Source organism: Corvus brachyrhynchos, unplaced genomic scaffold (assembly GCF_000691975.1).
Source record: "Corvus brachyrhynchos isolate BGI_N302 unplaced genomic scaffold, ASM69197v1 scaffold42, whole genome shotgun sequence".
Lineage (NCBI taxonomy): Eukaryota > Metazoa > Chordata > Aves > Passeriformes > Corvidae > Corvus > Corvus brachyrhynchos.
Window position 1 is genome coordinate 4419208 of NW_008237242.1, and position 27545 is coordinate 4446752.

At 37.5% G+C, this 27545-nt stretch overlaps 1 protein-coding gene across 1 annotated transcript; it reads right to left on the reverse strand.

Moving 5' to 3' along the window:
• Window positions 1-3039: 3039 nt before the first annotated feature.
• EMB (embigin) lies at window positions 3040-26312 on the reverse strand. The gene is made up of 10 exons (XM_008630634.2): window positions 26216-26312; window positions 23252-23335; window positions 20161-20244; window positions 17885-18056; window positions 16658-16746; window positions 13085-13209; window positions 11861-12137; window positions 11145-11178; window positions 9393-9467; window positions 3040-7251 (listed from the first exon to the last, which is right to left on the reverse strand). Exons 1-9 carry the CDS (start codon window positions 26274-26276, stop codon window positions 9431-9433), a joined length of 963 nt encoding a protein of 320 aa, XP_008628856.2. The 5' UTR covers window positions 26277-26312; the 3' UTR covers window positions 3040-7251; window positions 9393-9430.
• Window positions 26313-27545: the final 1233 nt, after the last annotated feature.

Sequence of the window (27545 nt, forward strand, 5' to 3'; positions counted from 1 at the left end):
AAACTCTCTAAATTCAAAGGAAGAGTCAAATGATACACACAGTTGTTTTGTTTGGTTTTCTGTCACTCAACGTACATATTATGACCGTGATCTTAGAACAGGCCATTATGTTGTGCAAAGATAGCTTTTCTTTGGGTACTCTTGTAACTGTCAGCTAATGCATATTGTTACTGTATATGTAAGATGTGGCAGAAAAAATATTTGTCCTGTTGTTAAAATTTGGTATATGTTTTATCCAGTAGAAAACTGTCAAGTCTTTGGCATTAAATTTTGCACAGGAGTGACTACTGCACAACACTTGGGAGCAAATTCTCCCTTCTCTATAAAGCCACAATTCTTCCCTTTATTCCACCATTTACCAGGACCTTTTCCTTTGCATGCAGTAAGGTAACAGCACCCTAAAGTAGCTCACAGGTAACTTTATGACAACTATGCTCCTGTTGAACAAAGTGAGCATGTCATCCTTAGGATCCTAGATCTGATGTGCTCTGTTATCATTACAAGCTGAAATAAGCAGCTGATACAATTCTTTCCAAAATGTGAGTTAGGACAAAACCTGCTCTTCCCTTCTTTGCACATTTTTCTTACTAGCAATGCCAGAAAGCCAGAAGCAATGTAAAACTTTTCCAAAGGTAGGGAAGTCCAAAGGGTTACAGGAAACAATATTCAGAATATTTATTAGTTCATATGTCTGCACTGTCAAAAACTGAGGCATGGCAGAAGTTACAATCACCTGAACTGCTTTTAAGTGTTGTATTTCCTCATGATGACACTTCAGAGCATACAGTAAGTGCAGATGCTTCTGTCTAGCCTGATGTAACAAACTGATCAGGCGGCTCATTTTCCCAAGTTAACTGATCTGACAGAAACACTTTTATTTACTTCTCCAAAAGCAGGCTGTGCTTTTGAGTTGTGTTTTCTAGGTAGCGTCTATACGTACGCGGACGGAAAAAGCCCAGTAAGAACTTTTACATACACTCAATGCATGTTAAAAGGGTTAAAACCAGAAGACTTGGTGAGGAGGAAGAAATAGTTTTGCTCAAAGTGACCTTGCTGCTGAGAATGCTGAAATGGCCAGTGCGGAAAAACTCCCATTTCCTACGCCTACTGCTGCTGCTCATCCTCTGAGAAACAGACATCACATGGAGAGAGAAGACATCCATAGACATGTACAAATGCTGTTGTTATATGGCAGAAAGCAGAGAAGCCTCCACTGTCCACTAGGATAAGCTGAGCCTGATGGAGCCTCTGTCCCTGCATGTCTCTGCTGCCCGGCCTTGTTAAAAAGGTAATGAAATAAATCTACTCTCTGCTTTTTGTCTGTGGTTTAATGGTTGTCCTTCAGTATTTTGAAGTGTTGATTCCACACTTGACTTTTCTGAATTGGTGGTTTTATTTCCTGGGATTTGGATTTCTTTCTTACCACTTCTTTCCTTCATTTCTGTGTCATAGATGTTAGAGGTCGCAGAGATCTGTGTGAACTCTGAGCAGAACCACTGCGCCTGAACCTTCCAAGGTTGTTCCTGACACAACAACTGCATGCAATGGCTGAGCTATGTGGCAAACTGGGCTAAGCTCACCAAGAGAAACACATCACTAAAAGAAAGACCCTAATTCCCAAGTTTCAAAAGGTACTCCATGACCTTATTTGTCTGACAGTCTTAGAGGGAGCTGTAAGTAATATAGAGGCTAATGTATTTAAAATATCAGACATGATTACTCACTCTTTATCCACAGAAACAGAATTAAAGCAAGTAAACAACAGTTGTTATGCAATATGCAAAGGCTATTGCTATTTTACTTGCACTGTGGAGATGTTTTCTTTCCAATCCATGGTATGTACTTGAGCTGTCAAGTTGTTTGGGGTTTTTAAACAATACTGCTCTAACATGTTTTCCTTTATGGTTCTTGGAAGTATTCATGCATTCAGAAGACTTGTGACACTTAACAGCAAAGGATGTAAGTCCTCTTATTCCTCTCTTTTGGAACTACTCCAAACTTTGTCTCCCTCTGCTATTATTTTCTATTTTCTACATACTGCCTTTTAAAGGGCAGATTTTTTAAAAACACAATAGAAGAGTACTTGGTATTACAAACACATGGATTCACTTTTACTCTATGGCAGCAACTTCTCCACCAAGTGGTCTTGGCTGCACATCCTACATCTGCTTAGGATGGGACCATTTATTGGTAGCAGTTAGCTTTAGTCTTTCCTATATTTGTCCAGAATCATCCTTCTGTACAACAAACTCCAAGCAGCAGAAATACAGGTAATGGTACTGTATCCTCTTCCAAAGGTCTGCCTGCCAGGTAACTGTCCTCTGCTAGGGGGAAACAAGCTCACAAAAATTCAGAACTGCCAAAGGAGAGACCAAATATACACTTGCTGCTGTGCAGTTTAATTTATCTAATTTAAGCTCTTCTGGCAAAGAAAGCAATTAGCAAGGTATGTTACTTAACACAGCAGAAACAGTATGCATACTAACAAAATGTCCTATTATGCCTTCATGGCCATAGGAGGTGGCAACCTAATAAAATACCCCTAGGTGTTCCTTCAACTGATAATTGCAAGGAAAAAAAACCCAGTGCATACTTCAATTGCTAAGGCAACTGCAGAGATTTGTCTTCATGGGAAGACAAACACCATGTAAATGTGTTTTGGTATCTTGCGCCTTATAAAAAAAATTAAGGCTGATGCAGGCTGATATTTACCCTGCTTAATCCAGACTCTATTCCAGCTGCTATTTTCTACTGGTAAGCTTTAGCACCACCTCCCATTAACAGTGAAACACTGGATGCAAATTTCTAACTTACATGTCCAAGTTACAAAGGATGACTCTACACTGAATGCAGTTATGTGCATTTAAAAAGGAATTACTCAGATTTTACTTTATCTTTGGGAATTCTCATCTAGAAGGTTAGAGATCTAACTAAAGATAGTTGAGTAATCAAGCAAATGAGTAGTCTGGGTCTAGAGATCTGAGAGTATGGGAAAAAAAATTTTAAAAAAAGGAGTTTGTTTCTCTAAGACACCAGACATAAGAACAATCACTTTATGGTTAAATTTATTGAAATTATTTCTAAGTACACATATCAATTCACACTACTTATAACTACTATCCTCATTATTTGATATACAAACAAACAAACAGAGGGTATTTCCATTTGCTTAAGCAATACACGGAAACAGTTGAGCGAGCACAAAATATAGAATCAGAATGTAAAATAAGGCAAGCATGAAAAAAGCATTAGGCTTAGTAGTCTTTCACTAGAAAGACAGATTTTGCTGTCAAGTTTCAGAGGAAAACTTTTAACAAACATACTGCAAAAGAGAAAAACAAAATTAACAACAGTAAACAAATTTCTTCCTTCAAGGCACTGTCAACTTTTAATGGCAATCTGAAAATAATTCAGCAAGTCAGTTGATAGCAATATTACCAGAAATAACAAAAAAACCATCAAAATCTCTTTGGTTAAATATAAAGCTGAATGAAAAAACAAAGAAGATGAAGTTTCTTTAAGAAGTAATTCTGGACATGACAGAACAAACATTATACAACTACAAAAATGAACTCAATTGCCAACAGTAAATTTTGACAAGACTTTCAGTTAGAAGCTGTAAAGTTTGGAACTTGGTTTATTTTTTCAAAAAGAATTATATATGCACTTTCTAGCATAATAAAGGCAAATTGTGTTCAGCTGCTGTACAGGACTTCCTACACACTGAGTGGTCCAACTGAAAACATGTTTTCTCCTACAGATTTCCACTCAGTCTTCCCTGTACATGCCTAATTGCAAGTCATCTCAGCTTCTGCTGTCTGTCCCTCAGGACCCCTACAAAATACAAATATGCAGCTCCTTCCCATGTCCCTACACCGTTCTCAACTGGTTGCTTCCTCATTATCTGCACCTTCCTATTTTGGGGGAGCTTCCAGCTAAAACTGAATCATCGCACATCTTACTATGGTTAGACAACATCCGCTGGGGTAACTCAACACTTAGGGGACCACTTGTCTCAAAAACCTCCCCTACACTTAAGGTACCAAACAATCAGTTTCTTTTCAATTTTCATTGCTCAGCAGTCACCACTCAAAAGTTCTGAGCCACAATTTAAAGGCAGAATGTAAACCTCACTTTCTCTGGCTGAAAAAAGAGTTAGAGGCACTTGGATGATGATTCTAGTAGCAACATCAGTACCGAAGAGTCTTCCCTCTCTTCCCCGGGATTACATGCATAGAAGGACCTACAGCTAATCAATTTCATTGAACAACGGCAGGGTAATGCATACTCCATACTAAAGAAATTTTAATACAGTTCTATTTGAACCCCCAGTTTGGAAGCTCTTCTAATATTTGTCCACCTTCAGTAGGAATTTGGTCTCACAGCTGCTTGTGTCTACTTTGGACCTAAGGGCAGGAAGAACTGGCAGTGAAGCAGCTTGAAGCATTAGGAAACAGCCCTTCAGGATTCTTTTGCAGATTTCAACCTTTTCCTCTAAGAAACTGGTAAGGCTTTTGCTGGTCTAAAACCCAGTAAAATATCCCCTCTTGCAAGAAAGTTTTAATCTTGGAAGACAGGATTTGCCAAGCAGTTGAAGTTGTTAAGACTCAGTCTACCCATGTAAGTCAGTTGTTACAGATTAATGTTTTGTTATTAAAAGTAATTTTGTGGAACCTTATACTTAGCTCCAACTGCTGTTTGAAAGAAATTTCAGAATTGTTTTGGATCTTATTTGGTATATACTGGCTTGAATGAAGTAAAAAAAAAAAAACCAAAACAACACAATCACTGCCTAGGGTTTTGGGTTTTTTTTAAAGTTATGAAGTTTTCATTCCATTCAATGCTAAGATCATAAAGCAACTGCAATGGGAATGTTTTGAACATACAAAACACATACTTCTCAAAAGATAAATTTCAAGATTTCCAGAGCTCCTTGGACCAAAAAAAGTAAGGTTTATGCCTTTGAAGTTGACCATTAATTATGCCATTTACTTAAGATTTACCATTTAATATTGCTTGTTATTCCCCTCTGTAGGGTAGCCCAAAAGGGTTTGGACCTCAGAGAACATGCATAGAATAAAACCGCTTCCAATGATGAAAAACTACTTACCAACATAAAAATAAACACCAAACCCCTGAGACAAAGCAAGCAGAACATGCTACAGGCAGGGCAAGGGAAAGCTACAGTTTCACCAGCCAATCTAACCAAGCTAATAGAGTTCTGACAGATCTAAGAAGCATTGCTTCTAAAATCCATGCTCAATCCAGGTTTTCCCTGCTAATGCTGCAAAAGACTATTTGTACGACTTGCCTATGTTAGCCAAAACTTTATAGCCCAACTGCGTGATTGGGAAGGAATGCTAAGTGAAGGTAGAAAAATGTTACCATTTCTGATTACATGGTGGGCTTTTTTCCAGACAGTATCTAACCTCATTGTCACTGCAAAATACATTAATGCTGCTTTAAACAGAATGTAATTCTTATATGTCTAAGTAACACTATCTTTTTTTACTATTTAACTGCCTACAAGAAACAAACTACTACAAACTCTAAAATGTGCCAAACAATATACAGAAGTAAAGCTTTTGAAACTGCCAACATTTACCTGCAACAATAAAAACACTCATATCAATGAGAAATTAATATAAAAAACTGTAGATGCATTCTGGTTTTAATAGTGCATAGAAACTCCAAGGCAAAATACAATAAACACAGTATCTAAGCAAGGGGAATCTTTATCCATATTCACTCCTTACAGTCACACTTCTCATTGTGTCTTATTTGGACCTTAACTTGTAGTTCTTCAAACTGGAAAATCAATTATGAAAAACAAAAAAGCACCAATCAGACTGGATTTTGTCTCTCATCACGAACAAAACAACCCATGCTAGGATTTCTGGTATTTTTCAAACTCAGTAAAAAACACTAAAATAGAAAAAATAAAGAAAGGGAATTAAATCTGTTTTATCTCTTTGGTGTTTTCTACATTCCTTGACAGTCAAAGAAAAATGACCAACACAAAGAAATTCTGTTTAGATGTTTTTGTTTTTTTTTTTTCTTTTCACTTCCTATGGAGTCTGCAAACACTGCCTTTTTCCTTACATTTTTATGAAAAGACATTTTTCTGAAGTTTTTACTTCTTCCTCTCAAAATTAAAGTTTTAATTATTTCAAACACAGGCAAGGGATGCAACCAACTGTTTTCTTATTAGCTGAACATTTTTCAGTTGCTGAATGCATAATGTAACTAAATGGTATTATGGCAACTCTCTCTTCTAAAGCAGTACCTTAAGTCAGTAACAGCAGTGTTACAATTTTTGTGTAAGGGAAGTAGTGCAATTCATATTGCTTTATCCTATTATCCTGAAAAATTTTGCTGCTCAAGACCCATTCTGTGCTTTGCAAGGAGTTTAAGAAACAAGTTTGCTGAAAGAAGTAGAAGTACCAACTAGACAGTATGTATGATCAGAAGCATATATAGGTATATTCCCAAAAATTCAGCATTCTGTATAAATTATAATAACCAAACTGGTTTTGCCAGCCCCAGAGAGTGCAGTAATTTGTTCAAGCATAAGGAATTACTGCATTTACAGTCTGAGAAGGTACTGTACCCCCATTACTTCTTTCATCTACTCTGAAATATCTGAGCTGTACGGTATTTAAGTGTTTAGCCTACTAAGGACTATAGTACAGTAGAACTCAGAATAAAGCTAAGAAAAGTTAGAATGAAGACATTTTACTATTCAGAGTAAATTGCAACTCTTAATATTTCATTTCAGTCCGGATAAAGATTCCCCTTTGACCATTTCTTTGGTAAAAACAGCTGCATTGCATTTGTTTCATCAGCTGGTAAAAGGCATTTTCTTTGGTGGAAATACTTTTTTGATCTTACATGTCCACTTTTGCAACACTCAGATAATACGCCCACTCTATATTAACCACTTATTCAGTGAATACAACACTAGTTACAGTTTAGGAGATAAAAATCAAACAGACCAATCATAAGCCAACAGTAAGGCTAATCATGTAAAAAAACATCTACTACTAGTAAAACAACAACGTGACAGATAAAGGTCTAAATGCAGTATATCATATCATCTGTATAAAATGAGTAGCTTCAGAGTTATTTTAAAAGCATCTTAATTCTCAAATGTAGAGGACTTTACTTCAAAACAGTGAATGTTTAACATGCATAGCTGCATACATCTTCTGTAGCTTTGTGATGATTTCCACTTCCATTGGCTTAAATCTCCTGCAATAAAAAAGAACAAACACATTTCATTATAATATGAATTCTGTTATCTTGCTGCTTAGTATTTTCCTGTATTTGTTTGAAAATAAACTTCATTTTAATCATACATAATTTTTTTTGAATGGTTCAATTTGCAAATCAAATCATAGAATTATTTAGGTTAGAAAAGGCCTCCTAACACCATCAAGTCCAACCATTAACTCAACACCACCACATTCACCAGTAAATCATAACCCTAAGTGCCACATCCACACACCTTCTGAGCATGCCCAGGGCTGATGACTCCACCACTTCCCTGGGCAGCCTGTTCCAACGCCTGACGACCCCACCAGTGAAGAAGTTTTCCTAATATCCAATCTAAACCTCTCCTGATACAACTTGAGAGCATTTCCTCCTGTTCCGTCACTTGTTACTTGGAAGAAGAGACCAATCCCCACCTTGCTACAACCTATTTTCAGGGAGTTATAGACAACAACTGGCATTTACCATGTTAAGACATTAAAACTTTTTGACACTGTATATGAAGACAAAGCAGATGATTCTCAGAGAAGAATCCTTATTTACTGACTGAGTGCTATGAGTCGAAAGAACTTTGTAAGAATGGAACCTCAGATCTAACACAAGATAAATCCTTGTGTGCTGGTTTTGACTGGAATAAAGTTAATTTTTTTTCACAGCAGCTGGTACAGGGCTAGGTTTGGATTTGTGTTGGAAGCAGTGTTGATAGCACAGGAATGTTTTAGGTATTGCTCATCAGTGCTTACACAGTCACAAGGCCTTGTCCTCTCCTCACCAGCAAGGAGGCTGGGGGAATGCAAGGAGTTTGTACAGCCAGAGCACCTGCCCCAGCTACTCACAGGGATACTCCATCCCACAGGGCATCATGCTCAGCATTGTAAAGCTGACCAAAGAAGGAGAAATGGGGAGGGAACACACATTGAGTCATAGCATTTGTTTTTCTGATGAACCCAAGCAGCTATTATGCATGTTCGAGCATGATGAAGCCCTTCTTTCCTGAAGATAGCTGAACACCTGCCTGCCCATGAGAAATAGTGAATGAATCCTTCCTTTTGCTTCTGTGTTCAGCTTTCGCTTTCTTCTGTTAAGCTGTCTGTATCTCAGCCCCTGAGCTCACCCGTTTTTACTCATCTGATTCTCTTCCCCATCCCACCAGAGAGCAAAATCAAGTGGCTGCATGGTGCTGAGTTGCCAGCTGGGGTTAAACCTATGAGAAACAAAGACAATATAGTCTTGCAAAGTATTTGCTCTGGATCATTTTCTGAGTTGTTACTCTCTTTATGTGAACTCTACCTGACACATCTCCTTCTGTTCTTTAAAAGAAAGGGTATGGCAACAGTCTTTACTTGGGTAGATGGCTTGTAGTGAGGATGAACCAGCAGTGACATGAATGTGAAGTCATTCACACCTCTCATCCACAGACCAGAAGTTGAGGTGCCAGATGCAGAAGAGAAACAAGTATGTGTAGTGTCAACTGACAGACCATCATCTGACAAGCATTTCTGGATGGTGTCAGTAGAAACAGTCTATAATCAGACTGTGAAGAGGGTAGAGAATCAGGAAGTTCACTATACAGCTTTCATGGGGCTACACACCCTCTGCTTCCTTATTCTACAACTAGTCCTTTCAATCACCATCACTAAGCCCAGTCTTCTGTCCCAGACTCCTCTAATCCCTTGCTTCACCTCTCCAGTACTGTCATATTCCCCACTTACTATTACAGAGGATCCTTCCTCCATAAACTCACTTGACACTCAAATATAGCTGGAGAGAGTGGGAATTTGAACACAGCAGCACTTCTTATGCATCTCAGCACCTACCCTGGCATTCACTGGATTCTTACATGATCAGGAGTCAAGCAGGTTAATCTGTGTCTCATTTTAAAGACTGCATGGGTTAACAGAACTAGTAAATCACAATGACAATCACAACAGAATTGAATTGAAACAAATTGGACTTGATTTCTTGTTCGACTGCATCTTACTTTACCTAAACAATTATTTAATTACTATGGTGCTCCCCCATAAAAAATAAGATTGGGATGGTACAGTGGACTTCTTTGTCCAGCATTAGGCTGCTCAAGAGAAAAGTTAACTCTGGTCTGTCTTTCATCTCTTACTTACCTTTCAAGGAACCAGATTAACTTCTTCTTTGCCTAGAACTACTTTCGTTCCCCAGCAATGTCGTCTTCTGATTTACTATAAGAAAAAGAAGTTACATTCCACTACTCAACTTGGAAGTGTAAGACAGCACAATTATTTCCAGTCTCCTTCTGGAATAACTGCAACTAGCTGTTATGCTGTGGATCACAATAAAGACTTGAATTAAAAGTTCTCTTGCTAAAAAAAAAGTTTGTGATTCACTACACTCCCACCTAAATACACAGCTGGATGTGACCTTTAATCACAGCCTCATCAACCAAATACAGCTGTATTAGTGATCCCTTGACATAATAGACCAGACATGTTCCTTTGGAGCTACTCTCCAGTACACAAATCCATCTTCTAAACAGCCAGTAGTTGAAATAACTTTCAGTTCTTGAATCCAGGAAGTACATAGTTAAATAAATTTTCCTCTTATGTGTTTATCTAAGAATCCCACAATAAAGATGAAGGAGCTGTACAGAACCACATCCCACAAGTATAAAAACATTACTTTAGTGCACTATTCTGTGTTACCATCCTGGTATTTTCAGCATGTTTACGAGAAGTAGGGCTGTGCAATAAAGACAATTACTCAATTTTCAACCCAAGACATATCCCCAAACAGTCAGCAGTATAATAGCATACTATATTCCCAAGACATACTCCCACTTTATGCTATAATTGAATTAGAGCTTTAAGTCTCTTCAGGTAAGTGGAAAAGCAAGAAAATGTATTTTCAGCTAGCAGTGAAAAAAGGAATGAGAAGGTGAATACAACACAGGGAAACAAAGAAGGTCACTGAAGCAAAAAAAAAAAAATTCAAGGAGGGAAAGCACTACTCAGAAGAAAAAGGGAGACAAACACAGGAGGAGAGAAGGGATCAAGGGGACAAAAACTAGAGTAGACTGGACACATCTAAAATGAGGAACTGCTGGGCAACTTTCCTCTTGTTTTAAGAGGTAAACAGGCTAGATAAGGGAATTAGGCTTCAGAGGACAATCAGAGAGAAGCATAGCATATTTTAGCAAACAAGCCTAAAGAAATACATGGCCCTAAGGACAGGGGAGCCAGCATTGGAGCACAGACACTCAAACAGCACAGTAGCAACAGAAGTGCCTGCATTTGCTCCTTTGGTTCCAGCAGTGCAGCCCAGGAAGCCCAAGCTACCAGCATAGTGTGAAATCTCCTGAGAGGCTGGGGTTTTCCCCCAAAACAGCCAACAATGCCAGCTCTCAACACCCCAGCCAACTACAGGCTTATCTACAAGAGTTAGGGCTTTGACCACATGCAAGGGAGAGAACTGGATTTTAATATGGACAAATATACTTTGGAAAAAAAAAAAATCAGACCCACTTCTGTTATGCTTTCACCAGGAAATTATTTTCTTGCAGTTATACTCTTCTAGAATGAGCTTATAATGAGGACACATGGTGCTCTCACAAAAAAACCCCCAAACAAACCCAAACCAAAAAAAACCCCCAAACAAACCCCAAAACCAACACAAAACAAACAAAAAGCACACACACAAAAAATCTTAATCTCAAAATTAAGTTCCAGGTAGAAAGTAGTGTTCTGTTCACTTTGGAATTAGGAAGTCTTAAGAATAAACTGTTCTTTCATGTTCACCATCATCTCCCTTTCCAATGGGATCAACAACAAGGTATAATTTTGTACAATACCAATACATGTAAGAACAAATACTGAACTACAGTATAGAAGTTTTTTGCTTACAGTTGCTCAATTTGGTCAAATTCTCTTTCACCTTCTGCAGAAGAAAAGAAGTATTAAGTATAAGTATCCATTTAATAAACAATAGAAAATGTCTTGTTTAGTACACTTGCTCATTGTTTAATCAGAACAAAATATTTTTAAATTTTATTAGTTTTCTTAAATTCATATTTCAAATTACCTTGTTCATCTATTCAAGGGAATTACCTCCAAACTGGTGAAAAGGTTTATTTTTATAAAGTTTTATTAATCTGATTTTAATAAAAATTGTATTATATATAGATTTATACATTTCTGTATTTTGAAATATGGGTAACATGCATTTATGTATGTATTAGACACATGCATTTTTCCTTCTTACTAAATTTGGTTAAAGAAACTTCTTCCATCAAGGCTACCAAGAACTGCTTCCATTCCTAAGCATTCCTCCAAAAATTATAGCCTCTAAATTCCCTTTTGTATTGTAAGAAAAAATAAAACAAACAGGACTACATCAAACCTGTTATGGGTAGGTATTGCTTAATGAAAGCTCTTTGTATTGCAGTGTTTTAGAAGAAAGAATTTTACCAGAAATACAGATGTGAAAATGACACATCTTCAGATATGACGCACTATGGGTCATACCTTTCTACCTTTGGTTCTAATTTCAACAGAAAGCTAGAAATTAATTAAAAAACCCAAACTGACCAACCAAACAAAAAACCCACACCAAAACTTACCTTCTCCTTTCCTTTTCGAATACACCTCATAGAGGGCAATAGTAGTTACAAGAATAACAACTTCGACCACAACTGCTATAAAGGGTTTGAGAGGTGCCATGATGGACAAAACTTTAACTTCAAACCTCCTTTTACTGCTCCCTAATCTAAAAGCAGCTTCACACCAATATATACCACTATCTTCCTTGGTGAGCTTGAGTATCTCCAGACGGTTTACATTGGCAGATTGTATCTTAATTTGAAACTTGTTTGTATCAGAAGATGGATTAATGGCAACCTGAAAAAAATACATTGCAAGTCTTATTAATGTAATGAGAAGGTGTTTAATCCAAGAGCATCATCAACATACAGCTCTGTATAGATATGAACAATGAGTTAGCAACAAAAGGCATTCGTGAAGCACAATTAGCCCACCTTAAAGGGAAGGATCTATTTTAGCTGGACACCCTGGTTCCCTCTAGACTCACTGGAGGAAAATACAAACTTTCAGTGGGCAAATTGTCTGAACTGTTTCAGTTTATTTAAGACCAGATAAAAAGCACCTTTGGCTCTCCTGACTGTCCAATGACAAAGGCATCCTCAGCTGCCAGATCTAAGGCACAGGTTTCACCATAGCACAACACATGTACTTGCAAGAAGTGGAAGAGAGTACTCTGCTTCACTGGGAAATATGCTGATACTCTTACAAGTCATTGCTAATCTCCAGCAGTATAAAGGAGACAAGTCTATTTACCTCCCCTCATCAGTTGACAGAAGCAGGCTAAACCGAAGTGTTTTAGGAAGCTATGCTTCCTAGATAGGTCATAAGGCTAGGAAATAGAATTACTTGTACCTGGAGAAAGTAAAGCGGTCATACAACATTTTATAGGTGAAAGCACATCTCACTGTAAGATTATTTTTGTATCCAGTGGCAAGATTTGAAGAGTATAACCAGTATAAATACAGTAAAAACAAGTCTCTCAAAACCCAGCTGATTTGTTTATGCAGGAGTATGGCAGGGCTTTTTTGAAAAAGACATCATACAAACCAGAACAAAAACTACATCCCTGTAACAATAAATACTTGTAAATATTACAATTTTTTTTCCATTTCCATACAAAGATTTCCATTAAAGTTAATGGAAATGTAATTCGTAGAGCTTGCAGTAAAGAGTCATACTTCACAAAGTATCTGTACCTATTTTTTGTCACACTATTTTGTTTGGCCAACAGATGGAGACCTTACCAGCTCAGTTCCATTGGTCATATACCAGGTCCAAGCCATGGGAGCATACTCAGTTTTACAAATCATTACAGCTAGATCTCTTTCGTAAGTGATGAGAGTCTTTTCTTTTCCTTCAATCTTTGGTACTAAGAACAAGGAAAAAAAATTCATTGAATGAGAGATACAGGTTTTGATTAGTGTTACAAAAGAATATATTTAGATACTCATTTATAGTACTCCATTCACTTTTTCCACTTAAAACCCTCACGATTCTATCCTTCATAACATGTTGTAAATGAGGAGTCATTTCAGAGACATAATCTATGCAGAAGACTAGAGGAATCCTGTTTTCAGTTGCTGTGTAATCTTGAAAGTTGCCAATTAATACCAAACATCAAGCGAAAAAAAATCAGATTGATTTCTACCCTTACCCATTTCCTCTTTCCTTTCCTTGGCAGCTGCAAGCTACATGCTTCAGTTCTAGTACATTAGAAACAAACATGTAATTTTTCTGCAGTTTCGCTCAATTTACAGAAGCTGTTAGAAGTCTATTCCAGCCACGATGTGACTTCATAATGTTATCTGACAAGTTGTACATACAGAGAACTTTTCTGTAACTATGAAAAAATTGCAGATTAATGGAGATTTGTAGTTACAAACATTTTCTGAGCTGAAGCAATGACTTTTGGGTGCATGCTAATAAAAAGGACTTTTGGTCCAATCTTCCTGAGGACAGAATACAGCCAAGAAGAAACAAAACATCAGTTTAACTTAAGAGCTACTTGCCCTAGCCATTGCAATTGCAGGTGCCCCACAAGCTTCCAAAAGCATGTGCCCAGAAAGGCTATTGAATGTATTGAGACTATCCCACAGATACTGTTAGAGCTTAGCAAATGCACTACACTGAAGCATGTATTCCCCTTTCCCCCTCCTTTCCCTCTTTATTAGGATGTTTACCAGGATGTTTTCCTCAGATCCATTCATTTCAAATTTTACTTCAAGTTTCATTGCTGTACTTTGTAAGTACAGATCTAGTACATACTTCAGATTTTATTGATCACACTAGACTAAACAGGCCAAGTATTTGCTTTCAGCAGTTATGATGAACAATTTGACACAGGTTAAGATTGTTCTTGTCCTCTACTCTTCTGGACTGGCTGAGCACAAATTATTTTTCCCTCAAAGATATCCACTTCTCATGTTTATTCAAACTTAAGTTTCCTGTCCAGAAATATATATGAAACCAATTTGTTAATAAGAACACTTTTACTCTCACTCAGAATTTGCTGCACCATAAATCAAGACACTCTACTAGTGAAGTTCTCTCACTCCATGTGTACGTTTTAATCATTAAACACTATCTTTTTAAAGAGTAGTGGCAGAGTACCTTCTCTGATATCATTAAAAGGGATGGCCTCAGTAATTACTGCTGCAATCTCCCTCGCAATTTAGAGAAGAGGAAATACAAGCAGGTTGGGATAAAAAACCCAATACACCCAGCACAACAAGCTTATGTGGCAGAGATTTAGCCACACTGATTAGTAGCAAAGCTTAGCTATAGGCATGCCAGCAATACATGTGACCACATTAGCCACGATTAAGGATACGAATATCCATTACAAGTTCTTCAATCTGGCTCTGTAACAGTTGTTAAACCTTGAATGCATGCAAAGATTGTCACAGGTATTGCTGCTAGTAGATCACACTGAATTTGGTTGCAAAATACTTCCGCTGCACAAAGCCAACTTTTGAAGAGACAGATATCAGCACCAGCATGTACACCAGTCAGTTGTCCACACTGCTTTAAAAACCAGAGCAACTTCATGGTGCACATACCTCAACAGCTGCTTAAGGATCCCTGAACAAAGGGCAAAGAAACTAATCTATTCTACCCTCTTAGAAGCTAGTAGTATTTCACAACATTTTATAACACCCATGAACATCCTCTGCTCATGTTCCGTGTTTATTAACTTGAACTTCCAGTAAGTTTTCTGCAAACCTGAGTAAAAATAAAACTCAAAATCTGAGGGGTTATGTCAAGCCAGGAACCAGGGGGCAAGGAGAGGAGAGGTAACACATCCAATAATCCCAAAGTGCTTAGTGGAAAAGCTATTGCAGTTAGTTACAGCAGTGATGACTTTACCCACTGAATCTATACCAACACATTACTCATCTTTCAGTTTGAGAATCGTTCTCCCTGCATTATTGACTGGAAGATTCAAGGATTTCTCTTTCCCATTTCCTTTACTCTTGCATTAATCTTAAAAAGCATCAAGCCAGTACTTTTTATGGCATCAGAAGTGGCAGCATTCAACCACCAAGAAGCAATTCTCCCATCTTACAATAAATCAGTGAGTCCTATGCACTGTTCTGGAAAAGATGACTTTCCTATTGAGTCATTACTGCCCTTACTGTAATATTATTGTGTACTTACAAAAAAAAAAAGTCTCAGAATTTTTTCCATCTACACAGTTAGCTATTCAACTGAACCTTACACACATGCTGACAAGAAAAATACATAATTATTTTTTAGAGATTAAAAGGCCTGAATAAACTACAGCTTTGCATTTATTCAGTACTGCAAGCTAGTCTTTCCTGGCTGAAGGTCTGGAAGCAGGTATCAACATTTGATATTTGAACCTACGCAAGTTTCCTCAAGTCCTATTACCAGATATCGCACTGAACAAAGGCAGCTTGCAGCTGCTGAATTAGGGAGCCCCACTGGTTAGTTCAGCTGAGGTTAGGGCAATGTTTTGAAGAGTTAGGGTTTCTCAGAGCCTGTATTCAGGGAGAATCTTTCATGCATCAGCCTTCACACATGAAATGCTTGCCTTGCTCTTGCAAAGAAGGTTGGATGGTGGGAATAAAGAAGGGAGCAATTCCCATTAGAGTTATTCATCAGATCAGCAGCTTGTATTAGTTTCATTTCCACACATCTCCTATGCAACTGGATTTCACCTACTACTTTCCAGGGTAATATTATTGGAGAAGAGAACACAAAACAGAAGAAAGGGCACTCATACTACCCAATGAAGCAAACTAATTGTTCATCTAAGCACTATTCTTACAGTGTTACAGAATAAAAGACACACTAAAGCCATAATGTAGTGTTCCAGAAACACAAATGAAATTCTTAAAATCCTGCCTCCATTTTACTGATCATTACTTCACTTTTAACACCAAACCTCATACCAAACTTTCAAATTACTGGCTCTACTTTTTGAAGAGATTTATCTGTGGCACCATCTTTTATTCTCTATGCCCCAGAAAGGGAAGAATATTCACTTCTGCCATAGAGATGGAGAGGGAAGGGGAAATCAGTCAGTCAGTAAGGGTAAAGAAGTAAACTTGTATGCTCATTTTGTTATTAGAATTTTTTTTTAAAAAGGCTTTTAGTTTTTGGTTCAAAATTCTTCCATCCATACTACAAAAGTTACTTTAAACACTTAGTTATTCTCACTTAGCCTGACTATATTAGCCACTACTTATAAAATTAGGTTGAAATTTCCATACTACCCAAAAAGAACTCTAATACAGCTTTGCAGTGGTCAGCTGAAACAAAAACTTAAAATAAATACAAATTAATTAAATTACCTTGCAAATGAAATGTTGCACTGACTTCTACTTCACCTTTCAGAACACAGCTGTAACTTCCCAGGTGACTGCTTTCTGATACTGTCAATCTAAAAAAAGAATCACCAATTTAGTTTTTCATGTATATTTTCTTTTTGTACCACAAGTGAGTGCTAGCTAGCATTCTAAAGAAAACAGTAAGGCTTAGTAATGGAGCAGAGAACATAACATCACTGAAAACACTAGGATTCGGGTTTAGCGCAATGAAGAAATGGCATAACATTTTTAAGAAAACAGAAGAGCACAAGCACACCTTGGAACATAAACACCATTTTCACCCTTCATGCTGACAGAAGGCCACCTTTAAGCACCATTATCTACAGGTTACTAAATTAAACATGGGTTCACCATGTGAACTAGGAAGCATATCCTATGTAGGGCTTTAGGAAGAACAAACCATTTAAGTAATCTCTTCAACATAAAAAATAGTTTTAAAGAGCATCCATCAATGAAGTCCAGCATCTTCTCCACTGGAAAACTATACATTTTACTGGCACTTTAAAAAAGATTTACACAGCTGTGTATATGGAGTATCAGTTATGTTCTCATCATATTTTCTATAACAGAAATTTTATTTAAGTATTACTGCTGTTAAAGCTATACAGAAATAAATTGGAGACCGATCAGTTAAAATGCGTAAATGGCCTAATTCTGAAGAACAACAATAAATTGTATCAACTGTAGAAAGGCTTCTACAACATTTTTTGAGTTTCTGTAGAGGTTTGAAAGACTTAAGAAAACCTTCAAAATATCTTTACTGTAAATCTCACTTCGTCTTTTTGTTAACTAGGAAAGAAAGAAAATGACCACTGATGCCTTCAAGACTTCTGCAAAACATCAAAGAGGTGGAAAAGATCATGTGGAAAATGAGGGAGTGGAAAGAAAAATTGTTAAAATATTCTAATCTCAGACTGATTGTTATTTCACTTACTGAACAGAATTACTGGACTTCAAGGAACTGTTTCCTTATTCTAAGTTCTTTGTAAAAAAAACCTTTGTTTTTCTTAGAGGAAAAACAGGAGCTCCTCCTCCAGACCTGCAACCTTTCTCCTTTCCTGAAGCTTCAGTATGTTGATTAACCTTTGCATTTGGCCCTTTTCTAATATACACTTTACTAGTATTGGGCAGTGTATAGAACAGGACAACTCATTATAAACTGAAAATCACAGTGTAAAGAATGCTACTTACTGGATGGTCCAGCTGTTCTGAGTTTTACTGGTGTGACTGATTGTTTCATTTCTCCTTTTCCAAGTCACCTGAGGATTTTTCAAATCAGAATGCTCCTCTAATTTGCATGTAAGTTCAACTTTAGTCGGACTGCCCACAGAGACAATTTTTTGCAGTGCAGTACCAGACACACCTATAATAAGTTAAAAACATTTAATGAAAAAACATATTTCCTCATTCTGGGTGAAAAAACCTCCAAGATTGTTTGTTTACATATACAGAATTACAGGGGGATAACAGGGGCTATTTACACTCTCCAGGGCAAAATAACCCCTGAAAAATCAGAGTTTCAGAGTAATTTCTTAAGTCATAATTGAGTTAAAATACATTATCCTTTACAAAAATAACACACTCCACACTCCAAATATAAGACACTTTTGTAGGTAAACTTCCTACAGGGCTCTAATATAAAAGAATAGATACTCATTTCACTGAAAGCAAGGTAGACTTAAGAGACAGATGTAAGTTTTTACATTATTTAATCCAAATGAAAAACACTAAGTACTTAGTATGTATATACAAAGTTATATTAATAATGTCAAGAAGAGTTAAGACAAATATCTATAACCATCTGGATTTTAGCCAGCTGCAGATTTTTAGGATACTGTGAGACCATAGCTATATCCTACTGCAAGGGAAGCTGTTGGTAAAATGCACAACCTTAACATTGCTGGATCAGGCCTTTCATGCCGCAGTTACTCAAGTTGACATCAAATCATCTTCAAACCCTTTTAGGGCTGCCTTTGCCTTCCTGGCCAGTCAGAAGAATTACAATTCCAATACAGTAGAAAAAACTGTCAGTTTTTTGCTTTTCATGAGCATAAAATAAGCATTTCCAAAAAGTAGATATCAACAGCAAGTATCTTCTCTGATCCAAAAAGACAGTCTTTTATAAGAAAACACCTTAGACATTGGAGCTGTCAGCACTGACATTTTATTTCATAACTGGGCTTTAGAAGTGTGGTTAACCATCTAAATACTCCAAGAAAATTCATCCATGGCTCACTTCAATTCCAGACCTATCCTGTAGTATTTGGCTGTCACAAAAGTGTAGTTGTATTGCACAGCTCACATTCTTTCCAAGAGAAAATGAACTTTAAAGGTACAGCTCACTGACTCAGTAATGCAAGTCATACCCAAGCAGCAGTGAAGTCTCACTGAAGTGATAGCCCCAGATACAGAGTAGGTGAACTTTACTGGGTCTGGCAGAGACATTTGCAACCTGAAGAACAACATGTCCAGGACTGCAAGTCCCAGCCAAAAGACTTAACATCTATTGAACTGGAGATAACCTTAGAAATGCAACACCTCAGTCTTCCACTGCAGTCAGTTACTGAAACTCATTTAATTAGAGCAACTAGACTCAATAAATGAGCCAAGCATAACTCAGCTTATTAAGGCTCTTTATGATCAAAGTAATTTTACAAATGGAATTGGTTTCACAGCAGTAAAAGTTTTACAGTTAGACTAATTACCCCAGCTGAAAATAATATCTGTCCCTTCTGAACTTATTTTAAAATTAAATCCATACTCTGAATGAATGGCACATAAAACCTGATAAAGTCGGATTAACCAAGAGCAAGACTGATGTCTAGGGCATCCCTGTACTGAGTGCACATACCAGAACAGGACTCAGATAGTACCTTAAGTCTTCAACTGCTAGAAGAAAATGCAGCATAAATGCTGCAAAATTACATCCGTAGAATATCATGCCAGTACTTTGAAAATCTTCCAGAGATACTTCAGTTAGATTAGTTTCTCCAGCTATCCAAGAAATTAATTCTAGAATATTATTTGGCAACTGGGACCATCACATGTACTTTAAGAACAGGTTTATTTTTCCTGTTCATGTTTTAACGCCCGCAACGTTGCCAAGCTAATACCTGCTGATCAGCAAGTACCCTAGCTTACATGGTCTCTCCAAGTGGATTCACTGGTGCAAAAAAAACTATCACTTCAATTGATTTGGAGGAAGAGAGAGGTATGAATTGGTTTTACTTGTAGTTTTAACAGAAGTAGAAATCTAATTCTCCACTGAAAAATAGTTATTAGAACACAAAAGTTAATAATAGCATAAATGTACATACCTTTTACTGAGCTCATCACATGCCCACTGTAAACATCTTCACTTTATCAAGAACTTGCCATTCTAGATACTTCTGCAACTCTTATACGAAAGTTTGTGTGTACGCACATTCAATGTAAAATAATTGGAAGACAAAAAATAACACCCTCACCAGGTAGGACTATCTCATACTCCAAGACATCATACGAGATCTCCTTGCCTGCTGGCTTGAGCTCTTCTGTGGCAACATCTGGACCTAACAAGGTTTGGGGGGAAACAAAGTTATGTTATCCTATATAAATAATCACACAGTAGTGTCAATATGGTACTGCAATTATTAATTATAACAGTCTTAGAGGGAGAAAATGGACCTTGCCAAATGCTGACTCCTGTGGAGATCCTTTTATAGACCTGTGTTAGCAGCCATAATATTAAAGCAGCAGTGTTGTAGGGTTGCTGTTACAGCAGTTATGCTATGTTAGATAATAGTTTCTAGCTTTATTGTAATGTTGCATTTGTAAACATCAGTAGTCTAAAAATGTCATAGCTATTTTACAGCCTGACTCAAAAAGTCACACATAGCTTACATAGAGGACTACATCAATGTTTAAATAGTTCTTGAAAAAGTAGTAAGCTTTAGAAAATTTTAAAAAAAAACAACCAACCAAAAAAAAAAAAAAACAAACAAAAAAAAACCACAACCAACAAAAAACCCCAGAACAACAGACTGTTGCCATTCCCAAAGCTACTACAGACAGGAAGTCAGAGGCAGACTATCTCATCTAGGTGCTGCTTTAACAAATGCAGAGGCAAAAACACCTTGTGGTCCACTACAAAGTGGTCCAAGACCCTCACTACTTCTCAGAAGTCCTGATACACAGCAGGAAATGCCCTTCTACAAAGAAAGGATAACAATATTAAACATCATATGCCCAACCTAAAAATATTATTCTCCTTTTGTGAGGAGAACTTGTATTTACAAGTTGTATGGTCACCAAAATTCCTTTTTGGTAGGGCTGTGGGTTACATATTCCTCAGAGAGTATGAGATCTTTTATAAAGCTCTACAAAGCTTGATACAGCAACTCTCAGCACAGTTTGTTCCCATCACTTGTTCTCATGCATTTCAAGAACAGAGAAATAAAGCAAATTAATAAGCTGCAGCTCTAACAGATGTAGCCCAGCTACAATAACCTTCTTTTAATTAAGTGATGAAATGAAAGAAATAGATTTCACCACCAACAATCTGATAGATACATGAAATGTTTTAAGCCACACGCGCTTTTACATTTTTGGAAAGTAATTTTATTGTCAAATATTTCATAATGCATTGCAGAAACATATGAACAGTAATTAGGGACTGATTCTACCTAGTCACATAGCTTTATAAAAGAAAATTATTCTGGTTTTTGTAGAAAGAAGGGGGCTTGATTACCTCTCCTCTTCATGATTCCCAGCCACAACTGAGAAGATAGAGGGACTGGGCTACAGCTTTAGCCTTCCCACTCAGAGATGCATTGGGTGGCCAAATTGATCACTACACAGTAGAAACAGCACCTCTGAAAGCCTACATCTCATCAGAATTATTCCTTCTCTTCCTTTGCGTAAAATACTGAACGCTCAGGTAAAGCTGTTAAACACATGCCTCTGAGCTACAGCTGACAGGATCGGGCTGCACTGAAGGAGATCCCTGCTAGTGGTTTGCATCTAAAGGCACAAGCAGAGGTACCACAGGCCTTTCAAGTTGTTGGCCAGTTCCAGAAAACATCCTATCAAGCTCACAGCACAACGAATTCTGTGTCACAGGAAATCAACCTTCTGCCTGGCTTGCTCCATCTCCATTTTCAAACTTTCCCTCAAGCTTCAACCAGTTTAAGTAAAAATAGTCCTGTATATTTAGGTGGTTGGTATGGAAGAACAGAGCTTCAGGCTATTTCATTTGGTGTTGTTTACAGTACATTGCTGTCTCAACTGGTAGTACAAAATGGCTTTTTAAGCAGAGAAATCAAAGCTGTCTCTAGCAGTAGACAATAGTCCTGTTGCTCTAGACAAGAACACAACAAGCCTTGATCTCCACCCCATGGAGAAGTAAACTAGTCCAAGTGTTTACCCAGGAAATAATATGTCAAGGCTGAAAAATTCTGGCAGATCTTAGCCTGCCTGTATGTGCAAACAGACAGCACACCAGGGCTGTGACAGATCACCTGAGTTCATGTCAGTCTAGTATGTGCATGACCCATATCCCAAAATATCCTGAAATCCCTCAGAATGATAATTCAGAGAGCATCAGTGCTAGTTCATATGGTAGATCCAGCCACAAAAAACAACACAACCTTTAAAGTGTCTTGCCCACAAACAGGATTTTCATACTGACTTTCTTCCTCAATTCACGTATCAATTGAAAATATTCAGGTGAGGTCATATATTAAACATTTTCTATGTTTCACACATGTCCCCATGTGTTTATGTATGTAGGGAGTTATTGAACCTATTAGCTGTTGCACTACTAGTTCTCACAGTGTGCTAAAAAGCTCTGAAGATGATAAATACCATTATCTCAAAAAAAACCCACCCAACTTGTGGGTGAAGCAACTTGCCAGAACTTTGTTGAGGTCACATATAAATATAACTTAGCTCCTATCTTCTTGCACTAATCAACATGAGCTTTGGGACAGTGCTGAAATTCTGATTTTCTGATCTTTGTGTAGGAAGGAAAAATAGAATCAATAGTCGTTTCTTGTTTCTTGTCCTGCCTGGAACTTATTCTTGGCTTCCCATTAAAACTACAGTTAAGGCACAGGAACAACAGGCAGTTTTGACACAGCCACAATTACAAAAGATGAAGCTAGCAGGCACAGTGATGCAAGGGCATTACTATACCTTTCACTAACACACAGGCATACGGAGCTCTCCTATTAAAAATTATCACATCTAAAAACTAGAGCAATCTCCCTGCAGTGGCACTTGTTTGGGTGCTGCCTGACTTCCATGGTCATTGCCTGCTTGTATGGCATATATGCCTAAGCACAACAGATCATGAAACTTGCAGTTGCACAGCTTTTTCCAGTCCTGAAGATACTTAAAACACTCAAGCTCTTGCAGTGGCTTCAAAAGGTCTAGATGCTGTATCTACTTCTGTTTCTTCCACAAAGTCACAGTCTGATTTCAAGACACTTAAGTGTGAAAATGTAAACTCTATATGATAAACAAATATCAACAGGAAAAAGGACTATACTTTGAGGTATACTGAAATAAAACAATTACCAGATGATTCATTAAGTCCAGCTTTCCCCTTAGTCACAGAATTCACCTGAGTCTGACTGGAATCTTGTGTTGTCATAGCTGGACCTAAAAAAAAAAAGCCAACCAAACAGAAAAAGTTTAAGGAAACTCTGAGTTACAAAAAGCTAGTTCATGAAAATAATTCCAGCAGAACATCCTCACCTCAGCTCTTCTCCATTTTACTTCACGTTCTGAGCATACACATTAGAAGATGCACAAGAACTGTTTTTCATTAGTTCTTCAGCTCACTTTAGGCAAGCAAAGATTAAAGAATAGAGGAAATATTTATTCTAATTTCTGCACAGAGTTCTTTTCTTGCAGTTAGCTTACAGCCAGGCAAAGCCATTCTTCAGAATGTTCCAGCAACTTTATAAACTGTACTCACATCCTTGTTCATGGGCTTAAAACACCACTTATGCTACTGACACTGGTCAATTATTTTTAACACAGATTATCAGATTTTCCAATAGAATAACTTCATGACAACTTTACAAGTCTAGTGTGATGAAAAAGCAATGAACAAGCCACCTTTGCTTCCATTAGCACCTTGTTAAGCAAAAAAAAAAAAAAGACATCTGCATCAAACATTAACTTCAACATCTAATGCTAACAATTATTTCCATTTTCCATAATACCACTGCAAATGTGATCCTCCTCCTGTAATACAGCTTTTACAAGAACCAGCTGAGATGCTAATTTCCTTTATGTTCCTGACTGGAAAAAGAAAGAGCAAAGGAAGAGGCAGAGAGGACCTGCTTAGTAGTTCTGTCACTCTTTTAAGAACTCAAGATACCTAGACGTTTTAGAAGAATGGAAATGTCTCCTCATTCCTTTATTTCCACATTTGGGTGACAGAACTAGTGTTTATTTTGTACTATCTTCACTGACAAAGGTATTCCAGGACATGTTCCACTGCCATAGCACTCAGGGGAAGTTATTCAGCCATTAGTCACACAAGGGTAAAAGGACATGTATTTTGCATTTGTAATTAAAGTCTTGCACTGGGGAGAAATTAGCATCATAAACTCTTCTGGACATCCAAGACAGCAACAAACACAGACCACAGAATATTCTGAATTGGAAGGGACCCACAAGGATCTAGCCTAACTCTTAAGTGAACAGTGAAAATCTACATCGTATTTTTATGTGCATTCAGACTTGAGAACCACATGCCCTTCAGCACACCTAAAGGCATACACAACCTATAGATTCTCTCATTGGCACCTCAGGCACACAGTTACTCCATCACAGCTTGCACCATCTGCTGTCTCAATCTGCCCATCAAACTTCAACCAGTTTGGATCAAGAGTGAAACAAGGTAGCCAAAAGATACGATTAAAAGAAAAAAAATAAGCATTAGTAGTTCTTAACAGCAGCCTTTTTATTTTTCCATACTTTTTCCTATCAGTCCACTGATCCCACAGCCAGCTGTTCCCTTCCAGCCCTTCACCTAAGAAAGGAATTTAAAAAATCTGCTCTGAGGATGTGCTGGCTTATGAGCCAGACAGCAAGAAGACTGAATCTTATTCTTTGCCTGACAGAGGTACTGAGCAAGGTGAGCTATTATTTTTCTGATATTCATAGTAAAACTGAAGAAAGGTCCATGAATTTTTATAACTGCAGCATCTTGAGGCATTCTAAGCATGTCATGGATCACCTGCACATTAATTAAAATCACCAAAGATGATAAATTTAGAAGGTGCCACTGCCAAGCTGTAAAGCAGCTCTGTTATCTCTCTGCAATGAAGGCAGATAACCTGCAATGTGGTTTGCATACTAACAGGGTTATCATCTTGGCTTTCTTCCTTGATTCATGTATCAAGTGAAAAAAGTCAAGTACAGTTATTTTTGTCACCACTGCTTCCAGATCTTTAATCTTTATCTGTCCATGTCAAACTACATAAAACACAGCTAACATTGCACCACTCTCTTCCTCTCATGTATACTTGCTGAATAGCACTGGAGATCAAGATGAGCCAGCACTGCATCATTAGTGTCACGGAGCCACGCAATGATGTAAGCAAGTCACATGGAGTACTTCTCTAGCTATTGAGTCATGGCTGCATGCCTTAGCCTATAATTGTTTTGCATCAGACTTAATCAATAGTGTGGTAGCTTGTTGAGTTCTCATTTCCTTAATTTCCATGTGGGAAGGAATAAGCAAGAGTATGATGTCAATTTCATTTTTTACCTTACCTCTGCTTCAAAAGGCAGCCAATATTTTGGGGGAATAAAGTATAGATATATCATGCTTACTATTAGCAGAGCAATTTCAGGCTTAAAAATCTATTTTCTCTCTTTCAGTTAGAAAGGCAGCTAAGAAAAGGCTGAAATACAGTTTGGTTTAACATCTTTATTTTACTATTTAATTTAATATCAACCATACACTTTTAAGTTCACAAGCATTCAGCAGCATCCAAAACCAGCCACCAGAACCTCCCAATGCCCCAAAGACATCAGAGGATCAACATTAAGGCCAAAGACATCAGAGGATCAACATTAAGGCCTTCCAAATGCCCTGATAAAAGCCATTCCCTCAAGTGAAACCAGAAAAACCCAACCTGGAAGCAAAGTCCGTAAGGAATCAAGTGTGTTCTATACTCATAGCTCATTGATTTCTTCAGGAGCAGAAGCTGAGAGATGAGACGTGGTGGAATTGCTTTTCCTAAATCAATCTGTGAGCACTTGCTGCAACTAAATTAGACAACCACAAAGGTAAACAAAGCAAGCAACAAGCTCTGAACAACATTGTGACACCTAGTTAGAAATTACCCTTAACTCAATACAAAATAAAAGCAGGAGTTTAGATTTTTCCAAAACAATTAGCTAAACAATTACATGACTAAGATAACAAAATATGTATTTCTTTAAGATACCATCTCAAAACAAAAATCTAATAGGGCTTTTGGGGCATCTGCCTCACCAGCTGCAGACCATGTAACCCACCTTTCTGCAACTCAATCCTTGTGTAGCAAGTGCTCCCTCTGCTTACTTTTACTGCAAGCATTTCTTTTGGTTGAAGAACCCTCACATCTCCAAAACACAGTTTCTGGACTTCACTAGAAAAGAGTTTTTAATTCTTCTCTCTTCAGGTGACATGAACTTCTCTTTGCTGCAGCTGCGTAGATAGTCCCTGTGCTCAGCTTTACACCCATCTAGTTAATAACCAATGGAAGAGTAAAGGGTTTTTTCATTTCAACCATCATGGAAACCACAGTATGATGCCTCCCTATGTAGTTCATACAGCTATAAAAACATTTAGAGGAAGGCTGAAAAACAACAGCTTCACTCTATACAGATGAAAATTACTAAAGTTAGTGCCTTATTTCTGATGTCTGCTCAAAACCACAAATGATACCCACCACTTTAGGAAGATGGTAATTTGTGCAAGTTTTGAAAATACAAATAAGAGTTTAGCTGTTTGATTCACTTGTTTGCTTTGTTTTTTTCTCGTGAAAGGCTATCATTTCACCAACCACTTTACATAAACTTTAAATTGCTTCAGCCACCATCAGGTATGGTTTTTGGCAGTAACAGCTATCAAAAATAAACAGCTTATGGCAATTAGCCATATGCTGACTCACGCATTCCTACAAAAACCAGACCATTTACACTCAAAAAACTTCTCAATTAAGTTAGCCGTTAGAAAGGACTTCAAGTTGTGTGTGTACATAAATACACATGTATTTTAAAAAGACTTAAGAACTACAAAGTAGATTTTTCTCTGTGTGCATACATAAATATGCATTTCAAACAAGACTAGAGAAGTATGTTTCCTTTCAAATTATGTGAAACTACTAGAAATTTCACGGAAGGTACAATCACCTAGGGAGCAGTACTGCTCCTCTTGGTACTAGGAGTGCAGCTGAGACAGAAAAAAACCAACTACTTGTATTTCACACACTGAAAATGCAGCTAAACCACAATGAAATCAAGTCCCAGCACGGATATTCACTTAAGAGTATGCACACACAGACAGAAGAGAACTCTTGGCCTTGGCACGACCTACTCTAAGAATCTCACCCTTCACAGCAAACATCAGCAACCCAGTAATTCCTTCTATAACCATTCTCTACTACTCTGCAATGCCTCAGAAAAACCAAAACAAAAATCCACTAGTTTTAGAAATGAGAACGTATTTCCCGAGAAGCAGCTGGTCTGCTCCTGAACTGCTGAAAGCTACTAGAGGAGGAACGAGGTCCAGAAGGCTCAAGTTCCTCTTTCTTCACGGGTTTTAAATGCTACGTTTAGAAACGCAACACAAAATCCCAAGGAG